General features: G+C 42.4%; 1 protein-coding gene across 1 annotated transcript; it reads right to left on the bottom strand.

Annotated features, from left to right (window-relative positions):
• Nucleotides 1-3,787: 3,787 nt before the first annotated feature.
• LOC117442360 (deoxyribonuclease-1-like) lies at nt 3,788-15,911 on the bottom strand. Its single transcript, XM_034078358.2, has 10 exons — nt 15,821-15,911; nt 10,861-11,006; nt 9,131-9,219; nt 8,507-8,614; nt 8,180-8,283; nt 7,761-7,873; nt 7,163-7,320; nt 6,995-7,082; nt 4,918-4,935; nt 3,788-3,941 (listed from the first exon to the last, which is right to left on the bottom strand). The coding sequence occupies exons 3-10, from the start codon at nt 9,145-9,147 to the stop codon at nt 3,861-3,863; spliced, it is 687 nt and encodes a 228-aa protein (XP_033934249.1). The 5' UTR covers nt 9,148-9,219; nt 10,861-11,006; nt 15,821-15,911; the 3' UTR covers nt 3,788-3,860.
• Between the last annotated feature and the right edge of the window lie 295 nt (nt 15,912-16,206).

The raw sequence follows: 16,206 nt of genomic DNA on the forward strand, positions 1-16,206 counted from the left end.
TTTAAAAGCTGGAAATATATACATGGGATGTCCTCCTCCTCCATGTCAAAAAACAAGCTTAAAGCTTGACTCACGTTCAGAGTTCTCTTCATCATAGTTGAGTCTTCAAAACTCTAAATCTATCTAACTATATCTAAATTCTCAATGTTTGTCTGTCACTTTACTTCAATCGCAGTCTCCCGTAGCCTCTCTTCGTCTCCCGCCGCCTGTCTTCGTCTCCCGCCGCCTGTCTTCGTATATCTTCGTCTCTCTCCATTTTCCGCCGTCTCTCTTCGGTTCCCGCCGTCCCTCTTCGGTTCCCGCCGTCCCTCTTCGTCTCTTTTCGTCTCGTTTCGTATCACTCCGTTTACCTGATTACCTCACCCCTCCATGGTAAATACACCCTGTTGAGCAGAATCTACAGTTTCCAGTATTTTCCGTTTCGTAAAATGATCAAATACGGCGAAGATATTAAAATCGGTGCTTCCATTATTCATACTTCTGAAATATATCTGTATTAACTTTATATCATCGTATGTCTGTGTTTATTGGGTATTTGTGCATGAAACAAAGACTGGCATATAGTTTCAAGCCAGTACTTTCGACAGAAATACACATATACATCCTGTTGAGCAGGATCTACAGTTTCCAGTATTTTCCGTTTCGTAAAATGATAAGATACGGCGAAGATATTAAAATATGTGCTTCCATTATTCATACTTCTGAAATATATCTGTATTAACTTTATATCATCGTATGTCCGTGTTTATTGGGTATTTTTGCATGAAACAAAGACTGGCATATAGTTTCAAGCCAGTACTTTCGACAGAAATACACATATACATCCTGTTGAGCAGGATCTACAGTTTCCAGTATTTTCCGTTTCGTAAAATGATAAAATTCGGCGAAGATATTAAAATATGTGCTTCCATTATTCATACTTCTGAAATGTATCTGGGATATAGTTTCAAGCCAGTACTTTCGACAGAAACACACGGCAATGTTGTCCGGACTGCACCGGCTTGAACAGGTCATGTGATCTGATCACGCCGGCGTGACGGTCGACTCCAAAGGGTTAATATTAAATAAATATAAGTATTTTTACAACTTGTATTTAGAAATACTCTGTTGTAATTATTGATGCATACATGTGTTCATCCATTCAATGTGGCATCTGCTATAATGGGGTTAATGTATGATATTACTTAATAATACAATACATTATAATATATGATATGATAATTACATTTTAGTTTTATTCATTTCTTATTTCATAGTTTCTCATTATTATTATTTGTATCGCTCATCTTATTTTTGATTTTATTAATCTGTGTGAATCGGTGCTGTCCTGTTTTTCACTCTCACCCTGTTGCTGTTTGAACTACTGAATTTCCCCACGGGATTAATAAAGGTCCATCTTATCTTATCTTAATGTATAAGTTGATTTACTTCAATCTACTGTACAATATTACAAGAAATATACTGCATAAAGCAAACTATATACTTTATTTGATCTAAAATATTGATGTTTCTACAACACCCATTGTGTATTTTGTGAATGAAGCGCCATCTCATGGTTAAATCCTGTAATTGAACAAATGGGGAAATTGGGCAACGCCCTCTAGCAATTTGGCAACACCCCCAGCCACTGGCATCCGCTGGGCTTTTGACTGGGACACACCCATTTGAGTCTGATCTGGAGTGCTACATCTGTATAAATAAACTTGACTTTAATCAGATTTCAGACTTTCACAAAACAGTTCTGACATATTTCTACATTTCTTCATTCCAGAATGAATGTTCCTCACGTTTGACTGAATGTCTAGTGATCTACTCATATTTATAGACATGACAATATAGGATAAGTCAGCAAATATAACAAAAAGTTAAAACCTCCAATAATTTCACAAAATCTCAGAGGTGATCGTTTTCAATTAGCCAGCAGTCCAGCAACTACGTTCTGAACAATGAAGAGCAACCAACTCTGACGTCAGAGAAAAGAGAAGCACTGAGTTCATGTGTTTACTTATTTACTCGTGGTTCTTAGTCCGGGCAGAAAAGCAGCACCGGCGAGGCAGAGGGAGAAATGGCACCTTTGGGCCATTCCCGCACATTGAGCCATTCCCCCTGAGCTCCAAGGCTTTCCTGTGAATATATTATCTAGTGAGACTGCTATGTGTCGGCCTGGGTCCGGCCCCAACGAGCCAACTACCCCCTAAGCACCTTGACCTCGAGGGGAAGAAACTATCCCATAAGACCTCTATGTGTGGGCCTGGGTCCGGCCCCAACGAGCCAACTACCCCCTAAGCACCTTGACCTCGAGGGGAAGAAACTATCCCATAAGACCTCTATGTGTGGGCCTGGGTCTGGCCCCAACGAGCCAACTACCCCCTAAGCACCTTGACCTCAAGGGGAAGAAACTATCCCATAAGACCTCTATGTGTGGGCCTGGGTCCGGCCACAACGAGCCCACGTTCAAGCAAAGATGGGTTGATAATCCAGCAACCACCTGATAAGCCATAATAGCAGGGACGTGCACAGGTACGGCTATTGTTGCCTGGGCAACGACCCATTTTCCCTTTTTGGCCGACCCGCCCCTTTTTTTTTCTTTCTGTTGTTGTCGAATCAACGTGAAAAGCCCACAATTAGTATTGGAGTGTCTCGCTGCGGGAAACGCACCAGCTTCATTCTTCTTCGACTACTTATTTTACTTCTTCTTCTCTTTCTTCTTACATGTAATTGCCCGCAAAATGTTGAATGAAGAACTCGTTTCATTCCACAGTATGACCACACAAGTGTTTTAAACCAGGTAGGCCTACGTTTCTATTATTTATGTAATATCACTAAGTGTGTGATTACACAAATTAGTTAATGTAATAATCGTTCTGGTCTTATTTTTTTTTACGGGGGGGGGGGGGGGGGGGGGGGGCTTTGTCCAGTTTAGTAGCCCCTCCAAATGTCTGTGCACGTCCCTGCATAATAGTACAGCTTTAAATATGTATTCATACATGAAGGAGTGCAAGGGGAATAGTGGTGGGGGGGGGGTATGACCTCCTTTTTTAAGATGGAGGGTGTGAATACAGAGAGAAGGTTCAGGAGCAACTCTGCTGCTTAGTCTCCGCAACAGTTCCCGTAAATACGCAAACATGTATTTTCAAATGTATAATTCTCTAGACGACACACACTGAATTCTTCCATTGATAGGGGCCTTCTCTCTTTTGACATCTGGATTGTCTGTGGTACAGGTTTTCATGTTGGGCTGTATCAATCCAATGAAATAGATTGTCTAGATGTTCCTCCTGTATTCAGAATCAGGCTGACTGCCAGGGAGGTTCACACAAGAAATGAGCTTTGCTGGATGAAGGTGGAAAGAGAAACACAGTGAGAGGAATGAAGTAGAATCAGAGCCAATTTAGAACTTTATAAAAACTAAGAAAATAATTAATAGAAACTTTCTGCACTGATTTAGCGTGAATGCAATAACCTCCACTCTCCAGGAGTTACAGACTTTATGCTATACACATGAATGCTTATCACTCTGACGCTTGCCCTTATGTGAGAATGCTGTTCATTGACTCAAGTAAGCCACTACATATTCAACTAAACTTGAGAGTCCTTGTCCGAGTTACTCTGGATACACATTGTCTTTCTCTTCAGTAGAAACTGATATCCATTTCCTATAAAAGATCTCTTGGTTAATGCTCACAATCATCACATTTAATTTAATCACCTTTTGTAAACACTACAATGAGACGCTTCACTCTCCTGTTTCAAAAACATAAGTTTGCAATGAAATCATTTGGCATTTTTTATTTTTTTTATTCTTTTTCAATGCTGCATGGTTTCCAGAAACATTCCAACTGGGTAATCCTAATTTGGATTCAGCCGGAACTTCTGTTTCTTTTTTGGTTTCTTGACCTCAGCTCCACCTCCACAGGGAAATGGTTACTGACAGCAAGTGCCTGAAAGAAACAGAGAATTTTTTTTCCACATTAGTTGTTCATCAACATGTGTCCCCTCTTCTTCATGTCTCTTCTACATCAACATGTGTCCCCTCTTCTTCATGTCTCTTCTACATCAACATGTGTCCCCTCTTCTTCATGTCTCTTCTACATCAACATGTGTCCCCTCTTCTTCATGTCTCTTCTACATCAACATGTGTCCCCTCTTCTTCATGTCTCTTCTACATCAACATGTGTCCCCTCTTCTTCATGTCTCTTCTATATCAACACGTGTCCCCTCTTCTTCATGTCTCTTCTACATCAACACGTGTCCCCTCTTCTTCATGACTCTTCTACATCAACATGTGTCCCCTTTTCTCCATGTCTCTTCTACATCAACATGTGTCCTCTCTTCCTCATGTCTCTTCTACATCAACATGTGTCCCCTCTTCTCCATGTCTCTTCTACATCAACATGTGTCCTCTCTTCTCCATGTCTCTTCTACATCAACATGTGTCCCCTCTTCTCCATGTCTCTTCTACATCAACATGTGTCCTCTCTTCTCCATGTCTCTTCTACATCAACATGTGTCCCCTCTTCTTCATGTCTCTTCTACATCAACATGTGTCCCCTCTTCTTCATGTCTCTTCTATATCAACATGTGTCCCCTCTTCTCCATGTCTCTTCTACATCAACATGTGTCCCCTCTTCTTCATGTCTCTTCTACATCAACACATGTCCCCTCTTCTTCATGTCTCTTCTACATCAACATGTGTCCCCTCTTCTCCATGTCTCTTCTACATCAACATGTGTCCCCTCTTCTTCATGTCTCCTCTACATCAACATGTGTCCCCTCTTCTTCATGTCTCTTCTACATCAACATGTGTCCCCTCTTCTTCATGTCTCCTCTACATCAACATGTGTCCCCTCTTCTTCATGTGCGGGAACGTTTCATTAACAGCTTCAGATCCAGCTGCACAGGGAAATGGTCACTGACCTGTGGAGCCTTCTCTGGCTGAAAGAAACAGAGAAAACATTTTAGGAACTCAATTTCAATTAGTTATTCTTCCAACTTGGCAAACAGAACAAAGTCTCAGTTTAACTTCTAACAGGTGGTGTCTTCGCACAAGATGGTTTTTATACCGTCAACTCAATAGTTCATAACAATGAAAGCGTTACTTAATCTAGTAGTCAAGCAATCTAGTTCCTGACTGTAGTGACTACTCCTGTCAACTCTCGCATCTCTGCACGCCTAATAACTTCATCTGTTATCAGCTCAATAGAACGACTCGCTCATCCACCGTGACATCAGACGTCAGAGCAAAGGAAACGTCTTGGAATTGCTGTTTTGTGTTGGTTAGATTATCTATGGCTCACATGGAATGATCATTAAGGTCTGATGCTATTTCAAAATGTCAAATATTTCCATTGATCAAATGCTGATCTTCACTGAAATAATATGCAGTCATGCTTTATTTTAGTTCCGTACCCCTATTTTCGACCGGGTTCGTCTGCGGCGCGTTACGGCCGCGTGGCGCCGCGGCGTCCGCAAGGATCGCGCCCACTCTAGTCAATGGGTGCTATTCCACCAGACGCGGCGCGTTACGGCCCGTCCACACTGCAGCGTCGACAGCGTCGGAAGCGTCGACAACTCCAATCTGCCCATTCACTTTGAATGGGGTGACGTCACGTTGCCTCGCTTTTTCGCCGAACTGAATTGTGGGTAGCAGAGCGGTCCGTCTCCGCCGTCTCCGCCGTCAGAAGTTGAACATTGTTCAACTTCTGACGCCGGAGACGCCGGAGTAGCCAGCGCCAGCCAATCAAATCCCGTTTCGGACAATCTGACAGCTCAAGCCGTAGCCAATCAAACCGCGTCTAAGCTGGGAGAGATATCCCGCCGTTCATTTCTATATTTCAAAAAAAGTTTAAGGAGAAACTAACTATCGCCGTAGCAAATCACCCGGTTTTGTATGACCAGACCCTCTTCACCTCCCGGGATACAAACCGGTGGAGCCAGGCATGGAGGGAGGTGGCAGAGACAGTGGGGGAACTGGTAGGTTTTCGCCTGTTTGGGGAGTTTATATATATATATATTGCTCTGATAAAATCCCCGGGGTTTTTTGCTTTTTATGTCGGGGGCGGGAGATTCATGTGATTGGTTGTTGGTCGCATTGCTTGAATAAAATCCCCAAGCTCCAGACACGCCCAGCTCCAAGCTTTTTTTGAAGCTGTAGTGTGGACGCTCCGTTACGGCTATTTTTTGACGCGACGCAGCCGTAAGGTAATGTCGGGCAGGCAGGAAGTGGAACGTTCAGAGCATATATAGCATATTATATATATACACACACACAAACTCATTTTGCAGACCCTATCCCTCCGTAGTCGTTCAAGTAGGAGAAATGCCAGCGTTCTCCTCCGGTCTACAGGCACTGTGTAAATGATATATAGAATAATTATGATGATTTTACCACTAACATACAGCGACACATCTTTGATTCATGTCGTTTATAACTGGGATATTACAATTATTATTAACTTTGTCTCTACAAAGTAGTCTGTCCAGGAAAAATGCTCAAATCAACTGAAACTGCGAGCCGGCAGGCAAGACGCTCCGCTTCTGAAATGGTTCTGAAACGCGCCCGGTAGGGTATGACGCCGGAGGAGGCCGGACCAATACCGCGGCGCAGCCGTTACGCGACGCAGACGGACCCGGTGGAAACTAGCCCTTAGGCTGAATTACTTTAGTAAAATGAGTGAGATTCTAAATATGGCTCACATGGAGGGATTTGTGTCTGATGCACTTTATAATTTGAATGTGTTTAAATACATGTGTTTATTGATGGTTAAATTAGTAAATGCTTCACATGTACTGACTTCTGAACATGCCATTTACATGTGTGTTGTTTCAATGGAATGCGTCACTCAACAAGATGCGCTGGCGAGGAGGATGTCGTGAGACAGCGTCACGCAAATTTGAAGCTTGAGATGAAAAAACCTTCGCCATGAATTTGTGTCTTTCCGCGTCTTTGAATTGACTCTACATGTAATCGTGACGCGGTCCAGTGTGAACGTACCTCCTCCAGACCATATGCCTTCTTGAAGTCAAAGACCTTAGCGCTGTTGGGAACCACTGCGTTGTACATTTCAGTGGTGACGACAATCCTGCAGAAACAGGAAGAGAGGCGGGATTAAGAGTGTGTGTGTGTGCATGCAAGTGTCTTCATTATTATCTGTGTGTTCACCTGTCGTGAGTCTGTATAGTCTCTTCTGCCAATGTAGTGGCAACGTTCTCGATCAGGCTGTGGAATTTCTTGTTGGTGAGGAGGGGGATCTTCTTCCAGTCATCTGTTCCTACATACCTGACGCCTGCGTTGAAGTCTCCGAGCACCACGATGTTCTTCTGACAGAGGGAAACGGCTCAAACTAATTATTTTAGAACTGGATCAGAATAATGTCATGGTAATGGAGAATCTAAAAAAAAAAATGTAAACGCCCCCTATCTAAACGTTGCTCTCTGTCGTCCACTCATTTTACACAGAAGCGGCTGAACTCCCGCTACCTGAACAAACTGCTGAGTCATGATGGAGATCTAAGTTCATATTTAGAGATATTACGTTTTATTTGACAATTCTTTTTGAAATATCTCTTCTTTTGTTTTGATCACATCGGCAGATATGGGACTCCATAGAATATATATATATATATATATATTTATTTATATATATATATATATATATATATAGTAATATGTGTGTAACACAGTTTAGCTAAAGAATTAAGTTGGTGTGTGTGTGTGTGTTTTTTCTACGGTTGTATTGTATGTCTTGTACGGGGTATTACATTGTTCTTCCATTTTTGTTCGGCAGCCTCCACCACGTCAACAAGGGCATCAATTTCTTTTACAGCGTGGTCCGGTTTGGTGTGAATGGGGATCAGAACAAAGTCCTTCACAGCTGGAGACCAGGAGAGAGAGAGGAGTGAATGAAGAGAGACAACGACAACAGAAGAAATACCGCTAAAGTAAGTAAATGAAGTTCATCACATTCACCCACTAATACAAAAGCAGGTATTTTAAATGCGGCACTGACTCAGGTAAATGTGGCAGAAGATATTAAACCGACTGAATGCTAGAGTTGTTTAAAGTGGTGTTGGTGACGGACAGACCTCAGGATCTCCTCTCACACAGTCTGGTGCTCAGTTCTCTAGAATAGTTGAGATAATCTACATTTCCAGTGAAAGAACAGTCTCTCCTCTAATACCGGTCTGTGTGGAGGAAAACTGGACGACGAAGGGCGGTCTGTTGAAGTCGCCTGCCTTGCCCTCATCGTATTGGAAGCTGTCTGTCACGGTCACCTTGTTATGCCTGCAGAGGAAAGATGGAACTCTTTATGTTGAAGACGTCTCCAAACAGTGGATCGAGTTCATGGACTCTTTCTCATGGTCACATATTCACAACTCCTGGAGCATTTTCTATGCTGTTTACACTCTTTATCAAACACATAGTTTCTCTTTCTGCTCCCTGGTATTAACAAAGCAATCCATACAAATGATCATTTCACTGTTGGTGCTTTGTTTTTGTGTTTTACTTGTAGAGGAAGAGGTATCTCTCCTTATAGCCTTTGCCATCCTTGGTCACGGGCAGGTAAACACTGGAGATGTTGTCGAAATGATCAGGAGAATCGTTGGGGATATCTCTGGACACACACACACACACACACACACACACACACACACACACACACACACACACACACACACACACACACACACACACACACACACACACACACACACACACACACACACACACACACCACACACACACACACACACACACACACACACACACACACACACACACACACACACACACACACACACACACACACACACACACACACACACTTAGTGCTGCTGCATTTGGAAAACATAACTTTTATATTGATGATATTGCAATTCCAATATGAAAGGAAATATATGAATGTATGATAGTATGAAGTGTGTCTGTATTAGGTCTATAGAATACTGTTTGTAGGCCAGGACTTCTCCACAATACTTCATTCAGATATTTTCACTCGTTTAGCCAAATACTGCGATTACTGAGATTTGGATATTGCAGCAGTCAAGATAACATTTAGAGGAAGGAAGCAGCCCTCACAGTCTGCGTGTCTGTGTGTTAGAATACTGGGTCTGCTCTTCATAAGTCTTACTTGTTAACAAGATCCATGAGTCTTTTGGTCACTGTCCCATCTGGGCAGCGGACCTCCTGGATCAGAATGATGTCATAGCGTTGGACAATCTGAAGAAAAATATATTCTGATTGGTCAATTCTGACGGAAGTACTAAAGGGAACAGCAGAAGAAGACAGACAGAAAGTAAACACTAAAGGGAACAGCAGAAGAAGACAGACAGAAAGTAAACACTAAAGGGAACAGCAGAAGAAGACAGACAGGAAGTGAACACTGAAGGGAACGGCAGAAGAAGACGGACAGGAAGTGAACACTGAAGGGAACGGCAGAAGAAGACGGACAGGAAGTGAACACTCAGGGAACAGCAGAAGAAGACAGACAGGAAGTGAACACTAAAGGGAACAGCAGAAGAAGACGGACAGGAAGTGAACACTCAGGGAACGGCAGAAGAAGACGGACAGGAAGTGAACACTAAAGGGAATAGCAGAAGAAGACAGACAGGAAGTGAACACTGAAGGGAACGGCAGAAGAAGACGGACAGGAAGTGAACACTGAAGGGAACGGCAGAAGAAGACGGACAGGAAGTGAACACTCAGAGAACGGCAGAAGAAGACAGACTGGAAGTGAACACTAAAGGGAACAGCAGAAGAAGACAGACAGGAAGTGAACACTGAAGGGAACGGCAGAAGAAGACAGACAGGAAGTGAACACTCAGGGAACGGCAGCAGAAGACAGACAGGAAGTGAACACTGAAGGGAACAGCAGAAGAAGACAGACAGGAAGTGAACACTGAAGGGAACGGCAGAAGAAGACGGACAGGAAGTGAACACTAAAGGGAACAGCAGAAGAAGACAGACAGGAAGTGAACACTGAAGGGAACAGCAGAAGGAGACAGACAGGAAGTGAACACTGAAGGGAACGGCAGAAGAAGACAGACAGGATGTGAACACTAAAGGGAACAGCAGAAGAAGACAGACAGGAAGTGAACACTGAAGGGAATGGCAGAAGAAGACAGACAGGAAGTGAACACTGAAGGGAACAGCAGAAGAAGACAGACAGGAAGTGAACACTAAAGGGAACAGCAGAAGAAGACAGACAGGAAGTGAACACTGAAGGAAACGGCAGAAGAAGACAGACAGGAAGTGAACACTAAAGGGAACAGCAGAAGAAGACAGACAGGAAGTAAATCACTAAAGGGAACAGCAGAAGGAGACAGACAGGAAGTAATCACTAAAGGGAACAGCAGAAGGAGACAGACAGGAAGTCATCACTAAAGGGAACAGCAGAAGGAGACAGACAGGAAGTAATCACTAAAGGGAACAGCAGAAGGAGACAGACAGGAAGTAAACACTAAAGGGAACAGCAGAAGGAGACAGACAGGAAGTAAACACTAAAGGGAACAGCAGAAGGAGACAGACAGAAGTCTAGTAAATGCTGCTCATGTGTTGTCAAGTTGCTGGAGATGCTTCTTCATGTGTTTTTATATCTGCTTCCTTTCTGAAGCTGCAGCGAGTTTCTCCTGATGGAAGAGTTTGGGGCCGTAGCAGCACGTTTACACCTGCTGGCCACCGTAGCTGTTCAGTGCTGCACTTCAGCATTATGTTTACAATGACCATTACCTCACAAAACAATCATTGATTTCCAAGAAAAGGAAACTCAAACAGGAAGTGGGTTACTATGTTTCACTTGCCAGGATACAGTCAAAACAACGAAGAACAGATAAGTATTGGATACCAAGTTGAGTTTCATACCTGTGTGATGATGCCTATCGCTTCCGGTTTATCGAATTTCGCGCATCCAAAATGTTCGGATGTTGAAGGCTCCAATCAGCAGACAGGAGGTCACATGCAGCAGGGCCAATAAGAGACCCAGAGCACAGAGCAGACGCATCCTGGGACTAACAGAGACATGTTTAAAATACTTGGTAATCAAATCAAACTTTATTTAAATTGCACTTTTCAAACACAAAGGTAACTCAAAGTGACGTGTTTGTTTTCCCACAATGTCCTCTTTGGGTCAAAATGCAGTTATTATATTAAGAATATTAAATATTTGCTTTAACTGATTGGTAATAGTCACGAAACAAAAATGAACTCCAACATATTGTAATAGATTTCAGTCGTCTTAGGAGGACGGGGTGTCAGCCTTCTTACTGAGTGTCCAACACTGTTCAACAAATACTTTCACTTACGCACTTTCATTGTGAAGTAACTAAGTAGATTTACTCAAAGCCTGTACTTAAAGAGCCTGTGACAGCATCCCAACAACTGTTGTGCAATGAAATATTGGGCTACTAGTAATCTCGAACCGTCAGTTTAAAAAAGAAAAAGCGATACCGTTCCGATAAATATCAATAATTTCGAACATCGCGGGGAAATTCCTTCAACTCGTTTTGAAGTTTTGGGGGAAGCCGGAAGTGACGTCAATGCGGGAACGCTTCGAGAGCCAAACACGGACACAGTGTGTTGTCATGCGTAGAAATGGTGAATTACTGAGATTAGGCACGTTAATAACGTTTTAATGAAGTTGACTACAGTATATTCATATGTGTCAGTGCTTTCACGTCAATTCGGCGACATAAACATAAATGATCGTGGTGAAGATGATGATTACATTAGGATTAAAAATCGGTAGTGAGAGCTACTGAATTTCCTCCCGTAGGATGCGATATAAAAACAAATCGATTATTTTTGTGGTTGTAAACTCAAGTGGATGAAACTACATTTATTAGTGCTTTCATGTCAATTCGGCGAACATATGATACATTAAATGATCGTGAGGATGATTATTAAAAATCGTTTGTTTGAGCCGGTTTGCATTTCCTGATGAGAAAACAAACCGATTCTTTTTGTAGTTGTAGTACACCAACAACATGGATTAAACGTGTGGTTTTTTACCACAATGTTGGGGAAATTAATGGATAAAATGCACGGATTATTATTATTATTATTATTCCCACTCCGATCGGGACACTAGGTCCACCGTCTCCCCGCAGCGAGGCTCCCCCCGTTGACAGTTTACGTGGGCTGGGTGCAGTGGCGGACTGGCCATCGGGACGAATGCCGATGGGCCGGTACCGAAGTGGGCCGGTCGGATAAGTCACTAGCACATCCCCCACTCCCCCCGTTGACAATTTACTAGCGGTACCGAAGTGGGCCAGTCGAGAGTCCCGGTCTGATTTTTAGTCCCAGTCCACCACTGGCTACATGACCGTATTATCGCCCATATTGACGCACCTCATTCCTAAACTTCTAACAGACACAACATAAACCGATCGTTCAGCCTCATATGAGCTCTCAGACACGTTCAAAATGAAACTGTCATCGCTAGTGCTGCGTACTAAAGTAACCGAACAGTCCCTGAGCTGACTGAGCCTAAATCCCTAAAGCGTTGCTGAAAGGTAGAGTGTAGAGTAGACTATACGCATTACACTGTTACACACCTACTATACAGTATAGGCTACACTGTGGTGACTGTACAGTCAGAGTGTACTGTACTGTCTGTACGTGCTGGGGAACTCCAGTTAGAAACCCGCTCCTGCCGCCAATGCGTCAGGCCGTTGTGTCCTTGGGCAAGACACTTCACCTGAACTTGCTCCTGTGGGTATTGTCCACAGTACATGACCATTGCATGTATGTTTAATGTGTATTTGTGAAGCATCTTTGAGCATCTGGAAAAGCGCTATAATAAATATAAGGAATTATTAATTATTATTACAACTCTGTGTACATTATACAGTACATACTACATACATAGTGATGTACATACATACTGTTAGAAATTAAAATCAATGTTGATATGGGGTAATTTTGAATTAAATACACTATTTAATTTAAATCAGTTTTATTCTGAAAAAACCGGAAGTTCACACTATTAACTTAATACTTTTATTCTGAAAATTATTCACTTCCGGTTAGCATTAGCATGTGGCAAAATGCTACGTTTTCAAACCGTGAATCGAAGGTGAAAGGACATGTGATGTTGTGCACTGAGCACACTGGGATTAGCACTCATTTATTGACGCTGAATAACGTTTATCAGGGAATGTTTAAATAACCACAGACACCAGAATATAGGTAAGTGCTAGTTTTTTTTTGCGAGTACCGGTTCCCGACGTTCCGGACTTGAACCGAAACTTTTTACAAGTCCAGTAGGCCTACCGGTTCGGCATACCGGTACGCAGCACTAGTCATCGCTGTCTGAGCTTGCTGCCATCGTGCGTTTACATGCAGTTGCTGGGATCCTGAACGGTGCAGCTGGAGCGCTGTGCCCGCAATGACGTCACACATCATTTGGCGGGACTTGAAGAATCCCTGTCCACTGTCATTCAACCAATTTTACCAATTTTACTTTAAATGAAGTATTCTGATTTACTAATTTGTAATACATTAGTATCTTCTTTGTAGTGTATGATGCATGCAAAACAATGTAATTTAAGATGTTGACACTTAAAGTTTATTTAAAATTATATTATGGATTAGTGTTTTATATTATAACCTGTTCTCTATCTTCCCAGTAGGTGGCGACAAACAGCCAAAAAGCATCATGACGCAGCAGCCACAACCCGGAAGTAAACACCCAGCTGTTATCTTGAAGCTAGTTTTTATCAAGCCCCAGGAAGTGCGCCGGACTGGGCCCAGAATGACTTTTCCCCATTAGGCGCTTTCACACCGGAGTACTTTTCCCTTTTTGTTCCGATAGTTCCTGGGATTTTGCGTTCAGAACAAAAAGAGAACTTAGTTGATGAGAACTTCCCCCCCCCCCCCCTTCTTAGTCCCTGCTAGATAGGAGGTACTATCCTGGGGAGAAACAAGTTCCACATTTCTGATTGTCTGGGCGAATTGAAAACTACGCCCTGTAAAACAAAAAAAAGTTTTGTGAAGTCGCCATTTTATTTGCTCGCATTAGCATTTTTAGCATTAGCATTAGCCCAGCGCAGAAACGCAGAGAGACTAACTTATGGCAACACAAGAGAAAACATGGGAGCGGTGGAGATGAGGAGGTGTCGGCGTTCTGGCGATTTACTCGGAAGGCTTCAGTAGAAGCTGCTGGGAGTCCCAGCAGCTTCTACTGAAGCCTTCCCCAACTCCGGGGACTCCGGGCGGCAGTATACGCCGTGAAGTGGTTAGCGGCCTGCCAGTAAGCAAAATATATATCAAAGCACTTGGTGTGAAAGCGGCTATAGACTAACATGGGGAAAGAGACGTCTGTAAATCAGCGGATACTTTTTTTAAAGCTAAATAAACTTCCCAGTATGAACTATAGCCCTTATTAGAATCATTCGGTCCTTAAAGTAGTAAAATGCACTAAACGCCAAATCTAGATTTATTTTCTGTCTCCATTCATTCTACTGAGCCGAGAGTGGGAGCTCGGGGCGCGTGCTCTGTGATCCCTTTCATACGTTCACCTGGTCATTATAAAGGTTTTGTGTGCTGTAATTTACCCATCTTTCATCAAAGATATGAACTTGGTTTCTGACTCGCATGTGTATTTATACACGGACGCTAAGTGTCGATATGTTATGATATAAAGTGTAGCATATCCCTCCGAAAGATGGTCGTACACTTGACTGATGATTTCGGAATTATTGAAAACTCAAGAGCTACAGAAAGACACGAAACAACAAACACATTTAAGCTATATCCATATGAGCATTACTTTAGAATACCATTAAACAAGTGAAGTTCCAATAGTTAGCAAAGTTATAATACAGTAAAACGAATTAAGAAACCACATGTTTATATATAGTTAAAAATGCTTATAATCGATGTTGAAGAGTTATAAATCTAAATCTTGACTGTAGGACAGATGGACAGTTATCATGTAATAGTTATACTAAGATCCGCCTGATCCTGAACGCAGTCTTTTCCCGCTGTTGGAGCATTTACTCAGGCAATGTCCTGAAGTACAATTTACCTTTTTACATTTCTACTCCACTACATCCAAAAGCCAGTATTGTTCTATTTCCTCCACGACATTTATCCACCTGCTTTTTACATCTGAAAGTATTTGTTAGCCATTTTCATTTCTTTACTATGGTCTGAATGTTAGGCTTAACAATAATATAAATATTACACTCTTAACCATTTATTTTTGTGAGTCATACTATGGTTTAAAATATATTAATTGAAGGCGGTAAAGTGTTACTCTGAAGCGAGGAAATGTGACTTCCTGTTTCTATGCCGTCTGGACCAATGAATAGAGCTCATCTGATTCAACAACGACCTCCGCTACATTTCTTTGGAAACAAAGAGAGATGCGTCAAAACCCACAGCCCGACAGAGAGGGCTGTTACATGTAGACACGGATTAAAACGCCACCACAGCATTCACGCTTTCCTCCAGGCGAGTTCCCCATGAACTCTAAAGCGATGCAACATTACTGTCTTTCTAATGTCTCTGCAGCACTTACAACAGTCTGTCTTATTTACAGCTGATCTTCAGTACCTGCATGATTACATCTGTTCTTAACGTGTGCCTTCATTGATGATTTCACCTGTTGCATTTAGACACAATGACCTTCTACACAAAGACTTGTACACAAATCACTACACCCCTGCATATAACAGAAACACTAGATCAAGCCAAAATCAAATGCCAAGACACTGTATGTCAAGTACAGCTTTAACCTTAAGGTGTTTTCACTTTCATGTACACTTTAAACCAAATGAACAACTACTGCGAGCCTTTTCTAAGTTAAGGGTATTCTTACCTTCCTCTCAAGACCAGGCAGACGCCCTCAGAGATGACGGAGTTTACGAATGACAGGCGAAGTGTTTCAGAGAGACCAAAGCTCAAAAGCCAGACACCAAATGAGTCAGTTTGTCTGATCACAGATCATTTATACTCTCCCACCTCCCTTTCTATCTGATTCCACTTCTCGGAAGGGAGTAGTCATTGTTGGAACGCTATAACAACATTAACACACGGTCAAATAAAGAAACCATGGTCTATTGCGCCCTGTTTAAAGGTTGGCATGACTGTTGTGATCTTTATTTACTGAGTAGGAAGAACTGGGCATGGTTCTTCTTCTTCTGAGGAAAACTAATATTTGCAGTATTAGGGTGACGATCCCGTGCCATGTTTAGTTTTGTCATT

Source organism: Pseudochaenichthys georgianus, unplaced genomic scaffold, assembly GCF_902827115.2.
Source record: "Pseudochaenichthys georgianus unplaced genomic scaffold, fPseGeo1.2 scaffold_417_arrow_ctg1, whole genome shotgun sequence".
NCBI classification, from domain to species: domain Eukaryota; kingdom Metazoa; phylum Chordata; class Actinopteri; order Perciformes; family Channichthyidae; genus Pseudochaenichthys; species Pseudochaenichthys georgianus.